Source organism: Pristiophorus japonicus, chromosome 5 (assembly GCF_044704955.1).
Source record: "Pristiophorus japonicus isolate sPriJap1 chromosome 5, sPriJap1.hap1, whole genome shotgun sequence".
In the NCBI taxonomy this organism is placed as follows: domain Eukaryota; kingdom Metazoa; phylum Chordata; class Chondrichthyes; family Pristiophoridae; genus Pristiophorus; species Pristiophorus japonicus.
This window is the reverse complement of record NC_091981.1, coordinates 33,084,827-33,109,138: the sequence shown is the minus strand read 5'-3', so window position 1 is coordinate 33,109,138 and position 24,312 is coordinate 33,084,827. Positions and strand designations below refer to the sequence as shown.

The 24,312-nt window shown below is 46.9% G+C and overlaps 1 protein-coding gene across 5 annotated transcripts in view; it reads left to right on the top strand.

Moving 5' to 3' along the window:
• Window positions 1–24,312, top strand: part of LOC139264276 (pleckstrin homology domain-containing family G member 4B) — a 240,405-nt gene that overhangs the window by 135,655 nt on the left and 80,438 nt on the right. For 3 of the 5 annotated variants that reach the window (XM_070880481.1, XM_070880480.1, XM_070880478.1), the window contains exons 4-5: window positions 822–1,040; window positions 4,079–4,202. In XM_070880481.1, the coding sequence (XP_070736582.1) occupies window positions 822–1,040; window positions 4,079–4,202 (343 nt within the window). The remainder of the gene's footprint in view (window positions 1–821; window positions 1,041–4,078; window positions 4,203–24,312) is intronic. The other 2 variants (XM_070880482.1, XM_070880479.1) reach the window with 1 other exon arrangement.

Below are 24,312 nucleotides of genomic sequence, written 5' to 3'. Positions count from 1 at the left end.
GGTCATAGAGGAAGGATTTAAGGAGCACCTTAAAAGAGGAGAGAGAGAGGGGTTTAGGAAAGGAATTCCAGTGCTTAGGACCTCGGCAGCTAAAGACACTGCCGCGAATGATGGAAAAATTGAGGATGCACAAGAGGCTAGATTTGGCAGAGCGCAGAGATTTCGGAGGGTTGTAGGGCTGGAGGATGTTACACAGATCATGAGCGGTGAGGCCATGGAGGGATTTGAAAACAAGGATGAGAATTTTAAAATCGAGCCAACGTAGGCCAGCAAGCATGGGATGTGTGATGTGTGAATAGGAATTGATGCAGGTTAGGATACAGGCAGCAGAGTTTTGGATGAGCTCAAGACCAGAATAGAAGCTTTTAGAATGATTGAAGGAATGGTTTGTGAACATTACAGACCCTAGTTACATCCGGGCTACGAGTTTCAGAAAGAATCCACCACAGGGTTAAATATCAAAAACCAAACAATAGTTTTATTTTTACTACGCATGATAATTATTAGGAGCAGCATTTATATTTCACTTGAACCTTACTAAACAGCAACATGTTTACTTTTAATCTCTCATCGCCTTCGAAAATACTTTTCAGATATGCTGTGTTGCCAAGGGCGACGAGCGTGGGCAGGGAAAGCCGAGATCCCATGTAGAGAAATAAGAGCCTTCACATCTCGGGCACTTTGCCCAGTGATTTATCAGCGTCTATATTTTATAATTTCAGTTTCACATAAAATACCAGGAAGAATCTTTCTGCAAATTATTGGTGCTTTATTTTGGATCAGTTGTGAGTCATTGCTTAATGGGACCGATTTGCCTTTAGCAGGTTCCAACCAGAGCTGTGCAACTGAGATGCAGAGGAGGGGCAGCTGCCATGCAGTTTTAAGCCAGACGTGGGAAGCCGCAGAGATTCCTCCTTCAGCACCTTGCTCTCAGGCCGCACTGCAGGCCCAGCGCACCACCCAAGCCTGCAGCAGCCTCCCCGCTACAGCCGCAGAGGTTAACTTGGACTTGCTGCAGTCGGGAGTCGCCCAGTTACCAGGTTGGTACGCTCACCAGCAGAAAATGGCTTTAGAGTGTTCCAAAGGGAAAGATTAAATCGGGGGCGGGAGGCAGGGGGAAGGGGAAACAAGCTGACATTCACATGCTCTGGTGGTTTTAGCTAAATTATCTGTTAGTTAAGTTCTTGGCCAGCACATCAGTAAGCCACCTTGAGAAGTATAATGATGAGCATTCAGGATGAATAAAAAAAAATGTGTAACTCAGCGATATGTTACAAGCTTCCCTGATGACTGAGGTCCAAATGCAGCATTAGTGTGGAACTCAGTTGTATCGATCAGGATGGTCTAATGTTTGATCCCTGGTCTGTGCTCGGAAGTTGCCACCAATGATCCACCTTATGTTTTTTTTGGGGGGGTTGGCGGGGGGCGGTCCCTTTCAGGGGCCACACAGCCCAGGCACAGTTTCGGGAAACTTAACATTGAAAAGGCCAATCCCGGGCTACGCGGGACTGGGGGAGCGCTGCATGGCCGCGCGGCCGCACAACTTCTAGGGAATGTTGGTTCTCACCTGAGATGATTATTTAGGGACCTAGAATCATAGAGCACAACGCGAGGCCACTCGGCCTATCCCGCCTGCACCGGCTATTTGAAAGAGCGATCCAATTAGTCTCACTCACCTGTTCTTTACCCACAACCCTGCAAATTTTTCCTTTTCAAATATATGTCTAATTCCCTTTGGAAAGTTACTATTGAATCTGTTTTCAACTACGCTTTCAGGTGGACCATTCCCACATTTAAAAGGGATAAATTCAATGAAAGGAGGGAACATAGAAACATAGAAACATCGAAAATAGGTGCAGGAGTAGGCCATTCGGCCCTTTGAGCCTGCACCACCATTCAGTATGATCATGGCTGATCATGCAACTTCAGTACCCCATCCCTGCGTTCTCTCCATATCCCTTTAGCCGTAAGGGCCACATCTAATTCCCTTTTGAATATATCCAATGAACTGGAATCAACAATTTTCTGTGGTAGAGAATTCCATAGGTTCATAATTCTCTGGGTGAAAAAGTTTCTCCTCACCTCGGTCCTATATGGCTTACCCCTTATCCTTAGACTGTGACCCCTAGTTCTAGACTTCCCCAACATCGGAAACATTTTTCCTGCATCTAACCTGTCCAATCCCATCAGAATTTAATAGGTATGCTTCTATGAGATCCCCTCTCATTCTTCTAAATTCCAGTGAATATAAGCCTAGTCGATCCAGACTTTCTTCATATGTCAGTCTTGCCATCCCGGGAATCAGTCTGGTGAACCTTCGCTGCACTCCCTCAATAGCAAGAATGTCCTTCCTCAGATTAGGAGACTACAACTGCACACAATACTCAAGGCGTGGTCTCACCAAGGCCCTGTACAACTGCAGTAAGACCCCCCTGTTCCTCTCGCTATGAAGGCCAACATGCCATTTACTTTCTTAACTGTCTGCTGTACCTGCATGCCTACTTTCAATGACTGATGTACCATGACACTGAGGTCTCTTTGCACCTCCCGTTTTCCTAATCTGTCACCATTCAGATAATAATCTGCCTTCCCGTTTTTGCCACCAAAGTGGATAACCTCACACTTATCCACATTATACAGCATCTGCCATGCATTCTTCATCTAAATCATTAATATATATTGTAACTAGTTGGGGTCCCAGCACTGAACCTTGCGTTACCCCACTAGTAACTGCCTACCATTCTGAAAAGGACCCATTTATTCCCACTCTTTGCTTCCTGTCTGCCAACCAGTTCTCGATCCACGTCTATATATTACCCCCAATCCCATGTGCCTTAATTTTGCACATTAATCTCTTGTGTGGGACCTTGTCAAGTCTTTTGAAAGTCCAATACACCACATCCACTGGTTTTCCCTTATCTACTCTACTAGTTACATCCTCAAAAAATTCTAGAAGAACAATTGAAGCAAATAGATGGGGAAAGTTGTTTAACAACACATCAGCAGACGACAAGTAGGACACCTTTTAAAGGTATAATGCTGAGCATGCTGGATAAATATATTCCCAAAGCCAACAAGCTCATTCTTAACAAATATGACCCTTAATGGATTAAAAAAAAATGTTTTTAAGCGAGATAAGGAGGAAAATGGCCTGAACAAACCCCACAGAGTGAAAGGAGAGGGGCTTATTGGGAATAATCTGGAAAATTTGGAAACATATTAAAGGGGTCTTCAGAGGAGCAACATGAGAAATGAAAAATAGCACAGCAGTTGAGACTATGTATAACAGTGAAGAATTCTTTCAGTGTCACACAGTACCAGACCCCCAGGCACGGTAACTAATGGAGGGAAACTAGTTGGCCATAAACCCACGAGTTCCTGATTTTGTACTTCCAATGGGGAAGGCTCCCAGCAAAAAAAGGTCTCCATGCAAAATTTATCAAACCCAAATTTTTCTGAAGTAAGTGGACCAGTGGTATAGATCCACAGGAAATCACTGATGTACAATCCCAGCATTAGGAATTTTAATATTTCTCCAACTGGTCCAAAACGTAACTGTCTGATTCCTGCAACAAAATCCTTGTCCACAATATATCCTTTGCAGACTTACATTGGTCACTTGTCCCCAAATACAATAAACTTAAAATTCTCATCCGCATCTTCGAATCCTTCCAAGACCTCACCCCAACCAACCTCCTCCTGAACCCTTCAGTCCTCTAACTCTGATCCTTTGTGTATCTCTCCCCTCATTTTGCCCCACCATTGATGACAGAGCCTTCAGTTGCCTTGACCTTACTCTATAGAAATTCCTCCCTAATCCCTTCTGCCTCTCATCTCCTCTGATCCACCATTAAAAACCTTCTTAACTCCCATAATTTCAACTAAGCATTGGTCACCACTCCTACCCTTTCCCTGCATAGCTGATCATCAATTCCCATAGCTAATCCTATTTAGTTTTCTCGCCCCTCTCTGTAGAGCACCCTGGGACATTTTCTATGTTGAAAACAAATACTTTTTGCCAAAGATAGAGGGGGAAGAATGAATTCACGGTCTCAGTTATTTGTAATTTACCCCACAGGGAGCAGAGACAAAGCTGGTCGAGCTGTGATCCAGATCTGCGCACACAATGCAATCTTGGCAAACCAAAGCTGCCTCACTACAGAGCTGACCCATCTGCTGCTGTACTACTGCACCATTCCCAGGTACGGAAACCGTAGGTGCCCAGGAATGTTTGTTTGACTTGATACCATCCATGAGTGTGGTTAATTCTGCTTCATCTATTAAATGTTTATGTTGACTCTGTTAAAAATTATTGACATTTCCTTCAGAACTCTGGTGATATTTTGCACTCAGCTGAGGCATGTTAACTTCTGCCTTTAAGGCATCCACATTAGCTTCAAGTTTTCCCAGGTCAAGTCTGGCACCATTAGATGCAGTGTAAAGCTCCCTTTAATATGCTACAGTAATGTGCCCCTTCCTTTCTCTCGTGATATTTCTATTTCCCAAATTAGGTGCAGTTTTAGAGGTGGATTACTGCATGGGCCTATGGAGTCTGTGTCCAGCCGTCCCAGCCTCTGGTAAAACAAATCTATTACACAACCCAGTTTTGAGTCTCCTTATTTTTACCCATTTCTTTTTTCCTCGGCCTCCCTCTCCTCCTCTCCTGAAGGCATTGAGTGGTATTGGGGTATGGTCTGGCAGTACCGTTTGACCATTCATCACATGCTGAAATTAACAGTGTGTCGGGAAACCAGCTCCAACTCGCCGATTTCCACATTTAACTGCAGCGTGTTAGGCTGGGCGCGAGACAACCCCTCGGAACAGGAGGGTTGCCAATTTAAATATGTTAATAGGCGATTAAGAGCTTTATTAACAGGTGCTTTCAACTTTAATTAAGGGTGCACGGGTTTCCTGGGCTTCCTGGAAGTCATCAGTGAAAGCAAGGCAAGAGAACCATGGCAATTGAGGGGGCTGCAGAAATGACAGGCAAAATTCCCATACGTACTGAGACCTCACAGCTGCTTCCTTGCCTGATTGTGTGAACGGCTTTTGCTCACGTACTTGTTCTGAGAGTTTGCTTTCATGACTTTACAGGATACTTTCACGACTTTGGAGGTTGCTTTCACTATTTGGGAGGCTTGTACGTCTGATCTGCACGCTGCAGCTGTGATCTCTCAGATCAGCATGGGTGCTGTTATGTATCGTCCAGGTACATTAAATGTATAAGTACAATGGTGCGCCACAGAGGGCGCTGTGGTGGGAGACCTGAAAGTACCTGCAAGACAGAGTATAAAAGGCTGCCCACCACACCTGAGAGGCACTCTGGAGTTCCACAATAAAGGACTAAGGTCACAGCAGTTACTACAACACCAGACCGTGTGGAGTCAGTGGTTTGAGTTCTACATACATCACATTGGCGACAAGGACACGGACGAACTTCATGCATCCATGGCTACTCTGGGCTCGTTAAAGGATTTTATGGTGGGCAATGATTGGGAGGCCTTTACGGAAAGGCTCGAGTACTACTTCACAGCAAACGACCTGACGGGGAACAGGGACGCACTGAGAGAGAAGCGTAAGGCGATATTGCTTTCCCGTTGTGGCGATGAGGTTTACTGTCTCGACAGGGATTTGCTGGCACCCGAGAGCGCCAGGGACAAGTCATATGAGGAGCTGATCGCACTCATTTGTGACCAACTGAAACTGAAGGAGAGCATCCTCACGGCCCGGCACAAATTCTACCACCACTGCAGACCTGAGGGCCAGGATGTCACCAAATATGCTGCGGACATCAGGAGACTTGCGGCGCCGTGTGATTTTGGCACACACCTTGACGAGGCGTTGCGGGACGCTTTTGTTATGGGGATTGGCCATGAGGATCTCCTTCACAGGCTGCTGTCTACTGAACCTACAGTCACCCTGAAGCAAGCCATCACCATCAGCAGGGCATTTATGACCTCGACTTGCAGCACCAAGCAGATGTTCCACACAGTCTCGAACCCGGCAGGCACTGTCCACAGGATAGCGCCCATCAGAGACAAAACTGCAGAACGTGGCTCTGCCCGGGGCAGAGAGCACGGATCTCGGGGTACTGGAACTCAGAGTCTACTGAGGGGGGCTAATCGAGCAGCACCATGCTGGCGCTGCGGAGGGAGCCATGGGGCTCACCGATGCAAGTTTGCGGAGTATACGTGCAATACCTGCCACACGAAAGGCCACCTTCGGCGTATGTGCAAAAGACACCTGACTCACTGTGTGGCTGAGGAGATGGTAGAGGGTTCATTTTCCAGCGAGGAGCAGGCAGAAGATGATGAGGCGTTTGGACTGTATACATGTACCGACGGTTCGGCCCCGGTGACTACGGAAGTCAAGATTAACGGAGTCCCAGTGAGTATGGAAGTAGATACTGGATCAGGTCTGTCGTTGATGAGTCAGGAAACTTTTGACAAACTGTGGGTCAACCCAGCTGCAGGACCCAAGTTGGTCCCGGTCACAGCGAAGCTGCATACCTACACCAAGGAACTGATACCCGTTCTTGGCAGAGCGGATGTACAGGTATCTCACGGGGGCGAGACACACGGTTTACCTTTGTGGGTCATTACGGGCGATGGGCCGACGCTTCTCGGCAGGAGGTGGATGGGAAAGGTCCGTGGGAGCTGGGAAGACTTCATTCCTCCACAGACCGCTGTCCCCCGGGTTCCCAAAGAGCAGCGCCGACCGAGCTGGAGGATAAAGAAGCCGTTCATCTGCAGCCTTAATCCACACAGAACTCCTGACCTCAAGCAATCCTGCAGCTCCAGCCTCCACAGACGAGCAGACCCTGGAAGAGCAGTGTTGTAGGTGCGGGCCGATCGCTGGGGTGCTGGCCGGCGGGGCGCTGCGGGCGATGAGCGGGAGGTCCATCGATGGCCGACAAATCCGGGGGGCCCACGCAGAGGAAAAGTTGGGAGGCGGTAGCGGCTACGGTGGTGGCGGCCACGGCGGCTGCAGGAGAGGCTGTTACTATGGCCACAGGAGAGGGGGCTATGGCGGCCGCAGGAGGGGCGGCAGTTGCGGGGACAACAACAGGAGCGGAGGCTACGGCGGCGGCTGGTGTGACTCAGGAGAACGCGAGCCAGAGCGGCGGATGCGGCAGCAATTACGGAGGCCGCTCTCTTAAGGACTATGACTGATCGAGTCCAGGGAGCCACTTCTGCCAGAGTCAAGATAAGTTGCTCTGGGCCGTTTTTCTTCCTTCTTTCTTCTTTGTTCCTTCTTCGCCAGCGAGCTCAAGGTGGTGAGCCTCGTGGCAACAGAGCTCTGCAGACAAAGGACAGCAGAGCAACTAAAATGGTGGCGGCCAGTGAAGGCCTCATGGGAAACACAAGATGGCGTCTTAAAAGGGAAATGCACCCGGGAGACTTAAAAGGGCCTTACACCGTTGGCGGTCCCCACAAAGAGACTTTTGTAATGCAAGAGCGAGTCTGAATGAGCTATATGAATGTAGGGTGATGGATTTATGACAAGAGTTAATATTTTAATGCTGAATGGTTGCTGTGTTTAAAATAATGGATATGAATTACGAAAAGAGTTAATACCACGAGGTACAAGTAAAAGGGTAATGGATCCGTGACTAACATGACTAATGGACTAATGCGATTTTCGATTTATGTGATTCATGCAATGGTTCAGCGGCTGCAGATGAGCTGGCAAGGCGACTTCTGAGAACAGAGGCAACGCACCAGTTTCGATACCCTGTCTCAGCGCAGCCCATTACCTCGGGCAAAAAGGAGCTGTATACCACCACCGTACTACACCCAGAGGAGCTGGGATTAAATAACTGTTCAGTATACCTGCAACCTTTTGACATAACATCTGCACCACATATTATATGTACCATACAAATGTACTGTCTATGTATACTTGCTTTCTGTTGGAGGTTATGCTCGTGTACTTTATCACCCATGTAAGGACTGCAAATACCACATGCTTGCACTGGATCGCAAGCATAATCTCCACATAGGGGAAAAGAGGGAAGAGGATGGTCATGGACTCACACTCACAAATCAACCAGGATGAACAAGGCCGAGGTCACCGGCAATGGTTTTTTGGAATTGGTGGGGGGGAGTGAGATGTTATGTATTGTCCAGGTACATTAAATGTATAGGTACAATGGTGCGCCACAGAGGGCGCTGTGATGGGAGATCTGAAAGTACCTGCAAGACAGAGTATAAAAGGCTGCCCACCACAACTGAGAGGCACTCTGGAGTTCCACAATAAAGGACTAAGGTCACAGCAGTTACTACAACACCAGACCGTGTGGAGTCAGTGGTTTGAGTGCGACATACATCACAGGTGCCACTTATGCTGTTTTATCTTGGACCTCAGAAGAGGACCAAGATGACCAGCAGCATCAACAGCACCAGCAGTGGCAGGAAGTGCACCAACACCAGCAGCAGCCTTCCCTCACAGACCTGCCGCTCCACAGGAGAGAGGGGATGAGCAGGAGGCGACGCCGCCACATAGGGTATACAGACAGAGGACAGCTTCCTGGACATGTCCGAACACCAGCACCTCAGGAGGCTCAGGGCCTTGCGCCAAGTGGTGGCGGAGATTTGCAGTCTGCTGGAACAAGACCTGCTGCCAAGTGGACCTGGTGGCCATGCTTTACCAGTGGCTGTCAAAGTCACCACCACCCTCAACTTCTTTGCCTCAGATTCCTTTCAGGGATCTACTGGAGACAATTGCAGGATCTCACAGTCAGCTCCACACAAATGCACCACACAGGTAATTGATGCCATATGGGCCAGGGCAGGAAATTATGTCCACTTTGTCACGGATGATGCGAGTCAGAGCAACGGGCGTTCGGCTTTGCGGCTCTGGCTGGCTTCCCACAGGTGCAGGGCGTCATCGACTGCACACATGTGGCCATCAAGGCTCCCCCAGATCACCCAGGAGTGTTCGGCAACTGGAAGGGCTTCCTCTCCATCAATGTACAGCTTGTATGCAACCACAAAAAGATAATAATGCGCAGGATTCCCAGGGAGCTGCCCTGATGCTTTCCTCATGCACCAGCCCACCCTTCCTGAGTGCAGCTCAGAACAGACTTACTGGCTGGCTGCTTGGAGACAAGAGCTACCCACTTAAAACGTGACTGGTGACCCCCGTGAGGAGCCCAAGCAATGAGGTCCAAGAATGTTGCAATCAAAGCCATATGGTAATAGGCATGCTGAAGATGCGCTTCAGGTGCCTTCACTCATCGAGAGACGGCCTTCAATACGCACCAGCCAGGGTCATCAGAATGGTTGTGGTGTGCTGCACTCTGCACAACATTGCATAGCAGCGAGGATTGGACCTACAGGAGGAGCAAGGCTCAGAGTGCAGTGGCTCTGCAGAGGAGGAGGATGAGGAGGAACGTGATGCAGACAACGCACCAGCACATTGCTGCCTGGGATGCCCTCATAATGACAAGGTTGAGTTAGATTGCACCAGTGCACCCATCTGGCAGCCACATGCTAAACACGCTTGCTCCCCCCACACCCTCCCCCCACCCCCCCCCACCCCCGGCCCACTTTCCCCCAACATAAAGCAATCCAGCAATCAACCAAGCATCCCTTTCACAGTCATCCATTGCTCGACTTTAAGTCTATCTTACCATTCATCACAAGTGCAAAGGCCACTTGCCAGGCAGCAGGCAAAAGTGGGCAAGTCGGGAAAGAGGTGCAAACAAGTAAGATTTATGTGGCTCATAAATAAAACAGAAACTGAACAATCTAACATTGTGCAACACTCCCATGTGCATAGCCTTGTGCAACTACAAATCTTTGCTCTTCCTTTTTCTGCCACTCCTATGTGGTGCAACCCTTCTGGCTTCAGCAGAGCTAGAGGCAGGCTGCATAGATCCCCACCTCGCAACCGGTACCCCACATGCTGCCTTGTGTCCCGATGGCTGAGTCTGCCCCAGCACAGGTGCAGGTGGAGCAGTCTATGGCGGCTCCAAAATCCAAAGGATGTCAGCCAAGGGCATCTCAACAGTCCGAGCTACATGCACTCAGTTGATTGCTGCGTTTGATGCTCCATTCAGTTGGCCACTCTTTCCATGGATGAAGACATCATTGCATAGGTCTGCAAAACCATGTCAGTCATACTTGGGACGGCCTCCTCCAATCTCTCCGCAAGCGTGCACATTGGGACTTGAAAGACTAGCAGTACCTTGCATGTTCTTTGCTGCGGCTCTAGAAATATCCTCTTCGTCAACGGCCTCTGAGGCTCAGCCTCTGCATCCAGCTGAGCAGAGCTTGGAGTGTCTACAATCGGTGAGGAACCTCTGTGCACCAGAAGTTACTTGTTTTGTTTATCAGAAAGTAATGGGGCAAAGTTCGTAACTTGCACCAGAATAAGTTGCTAACAACAACAGCGACAATAATAATGGTATGTTGAGATAATCAGAGCAGAAGAAATACAGGTGTGCTGGCTCCATCAACCAATGACGTGAATTGGCTTGTTCCAAAGTGTAGGAAACATCTGTGACTTGGATTCGTTTCACAGCTTCAGGAAACAGAGGTAGCAAATGAAACACAAACTAAACGTGTGAAAATCAAGGGCAAAAAACAAGTAACAGTGTATTGGACAGCAAATCTTTGACTTGACAATCCTTGACTATTGGGAAGCATCAAAGTAAATGTTTTGATCGTTATTTGAGATTTTTTGCTGTGGGGTGTGAACAAAGATCAATTTGCATTCAACAAACCAACTTTAGCTTCAACAATAGAAGTCAATAATAAATAAATTAGTCAGCTTGAAGGTTTATTACCTGTGCATCAGAACATAGCTACCTCCACCACCTAGAAAGATAAGGGCAGCAGGTGCATGGGAACACCATCACCGCCAAGTTCCTCTCCCAAGTCACACACTAACCCAACTTGGACATGCATCGCCGCTCCTTCATCGTGACTCAGTCAAAATCCTGGAACTCCCTCCCTAACAGCTCTGGGGGGCTGGTTCAAGAAGGCGGCTCACCACCACCTATTCAAGGGCATTTTTCAGATGAGATATTAAACCGAGGCCCCATCTGCTCTCTAAGGTGGGCATAAAAGATCCCATGTCACTATTTCGAAGAAGAGCAGCGGAGTTATCCTCAGTGTCCTGGCCAATATTAATCCCGCCATCAACTTCACTAAAAACAGATTATCTGGTCATTATCACATTGCTGTTTGTGGGAGCTTGCTGTGTGCAAAATGGCTGCCGTGATTTCCTACATTATAACAGTGACTGCACGTCGAAAGTACTTCATTGACTGTAAAGCGCTTTGAGATGTCTGGTGGTCAAGAAAGACGCTATATAAATGCAAGTCTTTTTCTTTTTCTTTTCAACTAGGGATGTGCAATAAATGCTGGCCTTGCTAACGACAACAATATCCTGAAAAATGATTTTTTTTTAAACTACCTCTGGTTGACATGAGTATTGTAAATCGTCGCTTGGGCCCAGACTCTCGGCCTTGGAGAAGGTGGTAATGGCCTGAGGGAGAGGCTAGATGCCTTTAATGTAGTAAAATGTCCCAAGGCGCTTCACAACAGTGTTACAAGAGAACATCTTCGCAGGCCGGGGCTATAAAAAGAGCTGGAGCGCCGGGCCCTGGGACATCGTGGGCCACCCTGACCTGCGAGAGAAATCTCCGCAGGTTGGGGCTATAAAAAGAGCCGGCGCATACAGCTTCCAGCGTGAGCTGACACAAATGTGCGACGGCTTTGAGGTGGGTGACTGTGACGTCATCAGGACCCAGGTCGCCGTTTGGAGCATGGGCCGGAACTTCGGCGGAGCCCTGGTAAAGCAGAGGAGCGGGAAGGTCGTGGCGGACTTGCGACAAGTGATTGGGCGGAGGAGTGATGAGGGATTGTGGCTGAGATTTGGTAGGTGATCGTGACGGAGGTTCGGCGAATGTTTGTTGCGGAGGTGTGGCGGGAGACCGTGGCGGAGGAGCGGCGAGAGATTGTGGTGGAGCTGCGGTGAATGTCTGTGACGGAGGAACGGCGAGAGATTGTGGCGGAGGTACAACAAATGAGGATACGGGGCCCAGAAGAGCCGAGGGCCCAGGGGCAGCACGGGCCAGCCTACACTGCGATATGTGTGCGCACTAGGTCCGTGCAGCAGAGCAGGTCTCCAGTCGTCCTGGTTAACACCTTGCCACTGGATAAAGACCTAGCTCTGTCAAGCCCGTGTGATGGCTGATGTGCAACGGTCACCACACGTTAAAAAAATCCATGCACAGGCATCTTCCGCCCTCTCAATTGGAGTTCAGGACTGAAACATCGGGTCCTTCATTGAAACATCTGTGAACTCATGTGGAAGCAAGTCATCCTCGTTTGAGGGACCGCCTATGATGAAATCTGAAAAGAAAAATGTATTGCCGATTTACTTTGACAAGCAGGTATTCTTTGCACTTCACTTCATCCATTTAGAGATTTTTTTTGCCAGGGAAATAACCTCAGCAAATTGGAGATCAAGGAGCCAAAGCATTTCTGTAGTCACACAAAACAAAGTACAACCTGAGAACAGAAAGCAAGAAGAACGAACAAATGTTCTTCCATTAACCACACAGAAGTGGATATCATCAATTCAGTTCCCTCAGCAAAGGCTCTCAAACAAAAAAGTATTTATGTTTTCTTAACAGCCCTTGCAAACACTTTCTGGCACAGAGTAAGAATTTCCTGCAAAGCTTGGCACAGTGAGCTCAGGATGTATGCAGTCAGTCAGATATTTTAGTGCCGACTGTGAGGGAAAGTATATGCAGCACAAAGATTTATTTCCCATTGCCCTTTCCTCTCTCATCGGCATGAGTTGCTGTGCACATAATCCAAGCTGACACTTCAGTGCAGTAGTGGGGGGGGTGCTGCAATGTCAGAGCTGCCAACTTTCGGATGAGATGTTACACCGAGACCCCGTCTGCCCTCTCAAGTGGACGTCAAAGATCCCAGGCCACTATTGAAAGAAGAGCAGCAGAGTTCTCCCTGAGTCCCGGCCAATACTTACTTTTCAGTCAACATCACTAAAACAACAGATAAGCTGGACATTTATCTCATTGCTGTTTGTGGGACCTTGCTGTGCATGAATTGGCTGCTGTTTTTCCTGCATTACCATAGTGACTACACTTCTAAAGGAGCCCTTCAGTACGCATCAGCCAGGGTCTCCAGAATCATCGTCGTTTTCTGGGCGCTGCACAATATAGCGCAGCAATGAGGATTAGCGCTGTATGAGGAGCAAGGCGTAGAGCGCACAGGCTCTTCAGAGGAGGAGGAGGTGGGGAATTAGCTGGAAGATGATGAGTGGGAGGAAGAGGAAATTGAGATTCTGATATCACAAGCACCGAAGCACATTGCTGCCAAGGGATGACCTCATCATGGCCAGATTTACTTTAACTTCCTGCATTGCATCCACATGGCTGTCACATGCAGTGCCAAGTTCCTCCCCCACCCCCCCGCACCCCCCCCACCCCCCCGGCAAACACCATAAAGCATCCCTACAGTGAATAAGCCATTCTTTTCACACGGACCCCCATTGCTGGAGCTAACGTTATGTCTCACCATTCACTCCAGCTCACTAGGCCACTTTCAAAGTAGCAGACAGAAATGGGCATGACCGGAAAATGGTGGAAATAAATACTTTTATATGTGTCATAGCAGCAGCAGAACTTTAACAATAACACTTCTTTATATACCCATGTGCTTATCCTTGTGCATCTACTGTGTCATTTTTCTTTTACATGTGGTTCTATGGTGCAATCCCTGTGGCTTCAGCAGAGGTAAAGACAACCTGCTCACTTCCCTGCTACGACTGCATAGATACTTGTGGCGGATATGTCCGTGTTTTGGAGCCTGTAATGATCCCGACAAAGTCTGCTCCTCCTGCGACTGTGCAGGAGCAGACTTGGCCATCGCGATCCGAGGAGGCTTCTGGGGCTCTGACTGAGGGGGTGGCAATGGGGGGGAGAAGTGTAAGCGCTTTGAGAGGAGCCCCCACTTCCATGTCCCCTTTCACCATCATCCCTCTCATTGACCACCCGCACTTCCCTGCTCGTAAGGCGGTGGAGAGCACCTTGCTGCACACCAGTGGGGTCATGAGGACCCAAGTCTATGTTTAGATCCCTCTTAGAGAAAATGTCTCTGAGGCTCTGTCATCTGTTTTCCATAGATAGCATGTGCTCATGTGAGTGGCGCATTAGCTGCTCCATGCAGGTGGCCATCCTTTCCATGGAAGAGCCCACAGTCACCACCGCCTGTGATACGGTGATGCTCATGTTGGAGATGAGCTCCTCCATTCTCTACACATATGCAGACATCGCAGCTCCAAAACCTGCCAGAGCCTCCTGCATTTCTTGCTGCCCCTCCAGGATCACCCCCTTTCTCATTAGCCCCTGAGGCTTAGCGTCTGCATGCTGCTGAGCAGAGCTTGGACCGTCCTGCGCCCTCCGGCGAGGAGTCTCCTCTGCTGTTCCTGTCAACATTATCTGCTCTTGCTCACTTGTGAAGTGCGAGACACCAAGTGACAACACTACTCTATGGCACACAGGACCCACCGAGGTGTGTGTATCTGGTGATGGTGCAACCTCAGAGGCTGGAGGCTCCTCTGAGGAGTCGTCTTCCACCTCCGACTGGATAGTGGGGGTGGGGAGTGCTCAATGGACCTGCGGGAGATTAAAGATATGATTTAGAAATGTCATATTAAGAATGGGTAAGGATACCATTATACACATGATGTCCATTCACTGACAGCTGACATCAGTCACCATATGAGTGATTGCTGTATGCCATGTGGCTGTAGGAGATGTAATTCTGTCACCAGGTTGCTGAGAGATCCCTGTCTCTCCGTCTCCCATCACCAGTAGCTGTGCAACTCTTGAGACCTCCAGGAACACTTCCTCTGCTGTAGTTAAAGTACTGAAGGATGGTGGGCCATCTCTGGTTCTCTCCCTCTTCCTGTAGTTTTGCATCATTTCTCCTGCAAGGAGGGAAAGAATAGAAGTTTGAGTGAGCGTGATGGCATAAGTGTAAGGAATGTGTGGGTTACATCTGTAGAGGGTGACTATGAGGGAGTATGGTGCCAATGCCAAATGGCCTCTTTCTGTGGTGTTACTTGGTATGATTACATTAGAATGAGGGTGAGTGTGAGGGGTGGTTCGTCAACTGGGAATGTGATTATGTAGATAGAGAGAGGGATGGGTGGGCGTGCAAGGTATGTTGTTGTGAGGAATGATGTGCAAGAGCAGGCTTGCGAAGGCAAAGTGATGGGGATGTGGTGACAGGCACAGCAGGATGAAGCTGAGTGTGGCTTTGCACTTACCTTTCCTGATCTCATCAGATCATTGAAGTGCTTCCGGCACTGTACCCTGGTCCACCTTGCAACATATGTGCTGTTGATCTCCACAGTAATTTGGGGAGGTCTCTTCCGCTGATCAGCAGGGACGAGGACCTCCATGCGTGCTCTGACTCCCTCCACAAGAATTTGTAAGGAATCACCGGAAAAGCGCGGTACAGCCCTATGTCTTTGGGAAGTAATTTCTCTATTTTTCCGCAACAAGACTCCTCTCCAATCCTCCCTCCACACTGCTACCGGAAGCTACAAGTGCGATGTGGCCAAAGCTGCTTTAAATATCCCCACTGGAAATGAGTCATCAATGATGCCATCAGACCCGCACCATTTAATAGGGCTGGGAAAGGCGTATATCTGCCTTAATAAGGGCCATTACGCTTAAGTCACTCTGATAAGCAGGCTGATCAACACATCGCGGTACTATCCTGCTACGCAGCCCGCACGCACCCGATCCGACTTGGGAGGGAAAGTTTTCTTCTATTGTAGCCTGCTATTCTGAACAGGCAGCAAGGATGCCCTCCTGAAGCCAGCGGGATCCTTCTTTAAATATGCAGAGCAGGGTCCAATGATGCAATAGGGACCTGACTGCAGTTTTAACTGTTGGCCTGACTAGGGAGGCCATTGTGACTTCCCGCCAGGTGAAGACAGCAGGAAGGGGAGTCGGGGCGAGAAGAGACCCAAAAAAGTAATGTTATATTTATTCCAGAAGGAGCAAGTGTATCTCCTCCAGGCCCCACAAGGAATGTTTAGCCGTCCCCTGCCTCAGATTACCATCCCTCATACCATCCCGCGCTCCCCCCGCCCCCCCCCCCACCTCAGTCTTCCCCACAATTGACTTGAATGCCAGGGATGTCCCTTCTGTCTCCTGACGTTCCGCCCGAGCCCGCTGACAACTGTCTGGGGACATACAGGCGAGGGCCCAAGTCTCATGCTGACTAGGTCGGTGGGAGTTTGCCACTCGCTCTCACCATCCCCCACAATGCCCCCCCCCCCCCCGCCTCCCCACTCCACCCACTTTCCAGTTAAAATCAGAGCTGTAATGTCCCAGGGGCGACGAGGGATGGCCAATAATTGCAGCCCTGACATCATCGCCCACATCCCAAGAATAAATATAAAAATAAATCCTGTAATCCTGTGTAAGCAAAATAGAATTCAACACCTTCAGTTATCATAAACTAAAGCCTCATAATAAAAGAATAAAATTGCAAAACATGATCCCAAAATATAATCAGAATGGAATTTGATTATGCAGCTTTTGAAAGATTGATGGCTGATATTGCTCAACTGGCCGGTGTTGATATATTGTAAGGTGATAACATGATGTTCTCAATCAATTTTATGGCCTATTTAACAACAGTAGATCATGAGCCAGAATCATAGAAAAAAAATCCTGTGCATCAAAGCACAGCAGAGCTTGGTTGGAAATGTGCAGGAAGCTCTGCCGTAACCTTTGTTTGGTTTCCATGTGTTGTCATCACAGTTCTGACCTTTACAAGACGTAGAGAGTAAACAACAAGGTTCCTCCGTTTTTGAAGGTTTTGTCTTAGGCACTAGTTTTATGAGTCATCTTTCCCTACACTGAAACATGTTAATAGCCAATCTGTGAAGTGCTTGCATTTTGTTGGATGCTTTGCTTAGTCTCATCACTGTCTTCAGGTCAAGGAGCTTCCATGCTGTTACCGTTTGACAGATATGTTGGTAGGTCAGGGGAGCATGTGCTGGTGGAACAAAACCCTCCTCCAGTTCCTGCTGTCTTCCACAGTATGAATCAAACTGATCCTTGCCATGCACCCATCAGATTTTGTACAGCAACAGAGTTTCAATAGGTAACCACGTTTTTGCTCCAGGGGTTGCAATGCTGAGATATTTATTGTAGTGGTGGAAGCAGATTTAATAGTAGCTTTCAAAAGGGAATTGGATAAATATTTAAAAAGGAAAAATTTGCAGGAATACAGGGAAAGAGCAGTGGAGTGGGCCTAATTGGATAGCTCTTTCAAAGAACCATTACAGGCACGATGGGTTGAATGGCCTCCAGCAGTGCTGAAAGATTCAATGTCGCTATTTGTGTAACTGTGATTCTTTTCTTACTAAGGTTGAAAATTCAAACAATCTCCCCTCGTCTCTTGATGCTGTCCTGTTTCCATGGTTCCATGGTTCCATGGTTCAATGAAACTTCTACCAATACTTTGCTCAAGAGACCTATACTGTGAGTTCCGGCAGTAGAGAGGGCTTTAAACTAATTAGTAGGGTGGAGGAAATTTAAAAAGTCATAAGAACAGAAGAACATAAGAATTAGGAACAGGAGTAGGCCATCTAGCCCCTCGAGCCTGCTCCGCCATTCAAAAAGATCATGGCTGATCTGGCCGTGGACTCAGCTCCACTTGCCCGCCTGCTCCCCATAACCCTTAATTCCCTTATTGGTTAAAAATCTATCTATCTGTGATGTGAATACATTCAATGAGCTAGCCTCAACTGCTTCCTTGGGCAGAGAATTCCACAGATTCACAACCCTCTGGGAGAAGAAATTCCTTCTCAACTCGGTTTTAAATTGGCTCCCCCATATTTTGAGGCTGTGCCCCCTAGTTCTAGTCTCCCCGACCAGTGGAAACAACCTCTCTGCCTCTATCTTGTCTATCCCTTTCATTATTTTAAATGTTTCAATAAGATCACCCCTCATCCTTCTGAATTCCAACGAGTAAAGACCCAGTCTACTCAATCTATCATCATAGGGTAACCCCCTCATCTCCGGAATCAGCCGAGTGAATCGTCTCTGTACCCCCTCCAAAGCTAGTATATCCTTCCTTAAGTAAGGTGACCAAAACTGCATGCAGTACTCCAGGTGCGGCCTCACCAATACCCTGTACAGTTGCAGCAGGACCTCCCTACTTTTGTACTCCATCCCTCTCGCAATGAAGGCCAACATTCCATTCGCCTTCCTGATTACCTGCTGCACCTGCAAACTAACTTTTTGGGATTTATGCACAAGGACCCCCAGGTCCCTCTGCAACGCAACATGTTGTAATTTCTCCTCATTCAAATAATATTCCCTTTTACTGTTTTTTTTTCCAAGATGGATGACCTCACATTTTCCGACGTTGTATTCCATCTGCCAAACCTTCGCCCATTCGCTTAACCTATCTAAATCTCTTTGCAGCCCCTCTGTGTCCTCTACACAACCCGCTTTCCCACTAATCTTTGTGTCATCTGTAAATTTTGTTACACTACACTCTGTCCCCTCTTCCAGGTCAGCTATGTATATTGTAAACAGTTGTGGTCCCAGCACCGATCCCTGTGGCACACCACTAATCACCGATTTCCAACCCGAAAAGGGCCCATTTATCCCGACTCTCTGCTTTCTGTTAGCCAGCCAATTCTCTATCCATGCTAATACATTTCCTCTGACTCCGTGTACCTTTATCTTCTGCAGTAACCTTTTGTGTGGCACCTTATCGAATGCCTTTTGGAAATCTAAATACACCACATCCATCGGTACATCTCTATCCACCATGCTCGTTATATCCTCAAAGAATTCAAGTAAATTAGTTAAACATGATTTCCCCTTCATGAATCATGTTGCGTCTGCTTGATTGCACTATTCCTATCTAGATGTCCCGCTATTTCTTCATTAATGATAGCTTCAAGCATTTCCCCCACTACAGATGTTAAACTAACCGGCCTATAGTTACCTGCCTTTTGTCTGCCCCCTTGTTTAAACAGAGGCGTTACATTAGCTGCTTTCCAATCCGCTGGTACCTCTCCGGAGTCCAGAGAATTTTGGTAGATTATAACGAATGCATCTGCTATTACTTCCGCCATCTCTTTTAATACCCTGGAATGCATTTCATCAGGGCCAGGGGACTTGTCTACCTTGAGTCCCATTAGCCTGTCCAGCACTACCTCCCTAGTGATAGTGATTGTCTCAAGGTCCTCCCTTCCCACATTCCCGTGACCAGCAATTTTTGGCATGGTTTTTGTGCCTTCCAGTGTGAAGAACGAAGCAAAATAATTGTTTAAGGTCTCAGCCATTTCCACATTTCCCATTATTAAATCCCCCTTCTCATCTTCTAAGGGACCAACATTTACTTTACTCTCTTCCGTTTTATATATCGGTAAAAGCTTTTACTATCTGTTTTTATGTTTTGCGCAAGTTTACTTTCGTAATCTATCTTTCCTTTCTTTATTGCTTTCTTAGTCATTCTTTGCTGTCGTTTAAAATGTTCCCAATCTTCTAGTTTCCCACTAACCTTGGCCACCTTATACGCATTGGTTTTTAATTTGATATTCTTCTTTATTTCCTTGGTTATCCACGGCTGGTTATCCCTTCTCTTACCGCCCTTCTTTTTCACTGGAATATATTTTTGTTGAGCATTATGAAAGAGCTCCTTAAAAGTCCTCCACTGTTCCTCAATTGTGCCACCATTTAGTCTGTGTTCCCAGTCTACTTTAGCCAACTCTGCCCTCATCCCACTGTAGTCCCCTTTGTTTAAGCATAGTATGCTTGTTTGAGACACTACTTCCTCACCCTCAATCTGTATTACAAATTCAACCATACTGTGATCACTCATTCCGAGAGGATCTTTTACTAGGAGATCATTTATTATTCCTGTCTCATTACACAGGACCAGATCTAAGATAGCTTGCTCCCTTGTAGGTTCTGTAACATACTGTTCTAAGAAACAATCCCGTATGTATTCTATGAATTCCTCCTCCAGACAACCCCGTGCGATTTGATTTGACCAATCGATATGTAGGTTAAAATCCCCCATGATTACTGCCGTTCCTTTTTCACATGCCTCTATTATTCCCTTGATTATTGTCCGCTCCACCGTGAAGTTATTATTTGGGGGCCTATAAACTACACCCATCAGTGACTTTTTCCCCTTGCTATCTCTAATCTCCACCCACAATGATTCAACATTTTGTTCATTAGAGCCAATATCATCTCTCACAACTGCCCTGATATCATCCTTTATTAACAGAGCTACCTCATCTCCTTTCCCTTTTTGTCTATCCTTCTGAATTGTCAGATACCCCTGTATGTTTAATTCCCAGTCTTGGCCATCCTGCAACCATGTTTCTGTAATGGCCACCAAATCATACCCATTTGTAATGATTTGTCGAAGAATTCGGAGAAGGCAATAGATCAGGGTAGCACCGGGGGAAATGAAAACCAAAGCGTGCCAGGAAGGGATAGAATGTATAAAAATAAAGGTGAATCAGAAAGTGGGGTCAAAGCAGGACAAAATGGTAAAAAAACAAATTTAAACCTCTACATATAGATTGGGCTAACCAAACTCGTAGCAATAAAGTGGAGGAGGATTTCCTGGAGTGTATTAGGGATGGTTTTCTTGACCAATATGTCGAGGAACCAACTAGAGGACTGGCCATCCTAGACTGGGTGATGTGTAATGAGAAAGGACTAATTAGCAATCTTGTTTTGCGAGGCCCCTTGGGGAAGAGTGACCATAATATGGTAGAATTCTTTAATAAGATGGAAAGTGATACAGTTAATTCAGAGACTAAGGTCCTGAACTTAAGGAAAGGTAACTTCAATGGTATGAGACGTGAATTGGCTAGAATAGACTGGCGAGTGATGCTTAAAGGGTTGACGGTGGATAGGCAATGGCAGACATTTAAATAACACATGGATAAACTTCAACAATTATACATCCTTGTCTTGAGTAAAAATAAAACGGGGAAGGTGGCTCAACCGTGGCTAACAAGGGAAATTAGGAATAGTGTTAAATCCAAGGAAGAGGCATATAAATTGGCCAGAAAAAGCAGCAAACTTGAGGACAGAGAAATTTAGAATCCAGCAGAGGAGGACAAAGTGTTTAATTCGGAGGGGAGAATAGAGTATGAGAGGAAGCTTGCTGGGAACATAAAAACTGACTGCAAAAGCTTCTATAGATATGTGAAGAGAAAGAGATTAGAGAAGACAAACGTAGGTCCCGTGCTGTAAGAATCAGGTGAATTTATAATGGGAACAGAGCAATGGCAGACCAATTGAACAAATACTTTGGTTCTGTCTTCACAAAGGAAGACACGAATAACCTTCTGGAAATACTAGGGAACCGCGGATCTAGCGAGAAGGAGGAACTGAAGGAAATCCTTATTAGTCAGGAAATTGTGTTAGGGAAATTGATGGGACGGGCCTGATAGACTGCATCCCAGAGTACATTAGGAAGTGTCCCTAGAAATAGTGGATGCATTGGTGATCATTTTCCAACAGTCTATCGACTCTGGATCAGTTCCTATGGACTGGAGGGTAGCTAATGTAACACCACTTTTTAAAAAAAGAATGGAAGAGAGAAAATGGGGAATTATAGACCAGTTAGCCTGACATTGGTAGTGGGGACAATGTTGGAATCAATTATTAAAGATGAAATAGCAGCGCATTTAGAAAGCAGTGACAGGATTTCAAATTCAGTTGGTGGGTGAGAAAGTTGGATATCAAACCAGTGCCCTAAGCTTAAATAAAGGAGACTACAAAGTGAAGGCAGAGTTGGCTAAAGTGGATTGGGAAAATAGATTAAAGTATGGGACGGTTGATGAGCAGTGGCAGACTTTAAGGAGATATTTCATAACTCGCAACAAAAATATATCACAATGAGAAGGAAAAATTGTAAGAGAAGGGATAACCATCCGTGACTAACTAAGGAAGTAAGGGATGGTATCAAATTGAAAACAAGGGCATACAATGTGGCCAAGACTAATGGGAGGCCAGAGGATTGGGAAATTTTAAAAGCCAGCAAAGAACGACTAAAGAAATGATAAAGAAAGGGAAGATAGATTATGGAAGTAAACTATCACGAAATATAAAAACAGATAGTAAGAGTTTCTACAGGTAGATAAAAAGGAAATAAATGGCTAAAGTAAATGTTAGTCCCCTAGAGGATGTGACTGGGGAATTAATAGACGTTGACCAAATATTTTGTATCGCTCTTCACGGTAGAAGACACTAAAAACATCCCAATAGTGGATAATCAAGGGGCTATAGGGAGGAAGGAACTTAATGCACTCACTATCACTAATGAAGGAGTACTCGGTAAAATAATGGGATTAAAGGCGGACAAGTTCCCTGGACGTGATGGCTTACATCCTAGGGTCTTAAAAGAAGTGGCTGCAGAGATAGTGATGCATTGATTATAATCTACCGAAATTCCCTGGATTCTGGGGCGGCCTCAGCAGATTGGAAAAACGACCCATTTAAAAAAGGAGTCAGACAAAAAGCAGGAAACTATAGACCAGTTAACCCAACATCTGTCATTGTGAAAATGGTGGAGTCCATTATGAAGGAAGCAGTGTCGGGACATTTGGAAAAGCATAATTCAATTAAGCAGAGTCAGCATGGTTTTATGAAAGGGAAATCATGTTTGACAACATTACTGGAGTTCTTTGAGAATGTAACAAGCAGGGTGGATAAGGGGGAACCAGTGGATGTGATGTATTTGAATTTCCAGAAGGCATTCGATAAGGTGCCACATAAAAGGTTACTGCAGAAGATAAAAGTTCACGGGGTTGGGGATAATACATTAGCATGGATAGAGGATTGGCTAACTAACAGAATCAGAGAGTCGGGATAAATGGGTCATTTTCCGGTTGGTAAACAGTGACTAGTGGGGTGCCGCAGGGATCGGTGCTGTGTCCACGACGATTTACTATCTACATTAATGATTTTGTTGAACAGACCGAGTGTAATGTAGCCAAGTTTGCGGATGATACAAAGATGGGTGGGAAAGCAAATTTTGAGGCGGACACAAAAAATCTGCAAAGGGATATAGACAGGCTAAGTGAGTGGGCAAACATTTGGCAGATGGAGTATAATGTGGGAAAGTGTGAGGTTATCCACTTTGGCAGAAATAATAGAAAAGCAACATAATTTAAATGGAGAAAAATTGCAAAGTGCTGCAGTACAGAGGGACCTGGGGGTCCTTGTACATAAAACACAACAAGTTAGTGCAGGTATAGCAAGTCATCAGGAAGGCAAATGTACTGTTGGTCTTTATTGCAAGAGGGATGGAGTATAAAAGCAGAGAAGTCTTGCTACAACTGTACGGGGTACACCTAGAGTACTGCGTACAGTTTTAGTCTCCGCATTTAAGGATATAGTCAATGTATTCACTGAGGCATATGAAAGCAGGGGCCTTATGCTTAATATCTGTAAGACAAAGGTCCTCCACCAGCCTGTCACCGCCGCACAGCACTTCCCTCCAATCATCAAGATTCACGGCGCGGTCCTCAACAACGTGGACCATTTCCCATATCTCGGGAGCCTTTTATCAACAAAGGCAGACATTGATGCGGAGATTCAACATCTCCTCCAGTGCGCCAGTGCAGCCTTCGGCCACCTGAGGAAAAGAGTGTTTGAAGACCAGGCCCTCAAATCTACCACTAAGCTCATGGTCTACAGGTCTGTAGTAATACCCGCCCTCCTGCATGGATCCGAGGCATGGACGATGTATAGAAGGCACCTCAAGTCGCTGGAGATATATCACCAACGATGTCTCCGCAAAATCATGCAAATCCTCTGGGAGGACAGGCGCACCAACATCAGTGTCCTCGACCAGGCTAACGTCCCCAGTAGTGAAGCACTGACCACACTCAATCAGCTTCGCTGGGCAGGCCACATAGCTCGCATGCCAGATATGAAACCCCCGAAGCAAATGCTTTATGCGGAGCTCCTTCGTGGTAAACGAGCCAAAGGTGGACAGCGGAAACGTTATAAGGACACCCTCAAAACCTCCCTGGTAAAGTGTGACATCACCACTGACACCTGGGAGACCTGGCCGAAGACCGCCAGAGGTGGAGAAAGTGCATCTTGGAGGGTGTTGAGCTCTTCGAGTCTCAACGCAAAGAACGTGAGGAGGCCAAGCGCAGGCAGCGGAAGGAGCGTGTGGCAAACCAGCCCCACCGACCCCTTTCCTCAACGAATGTCTGCCCCACCTGTGACAGGGTCTGTAGCTC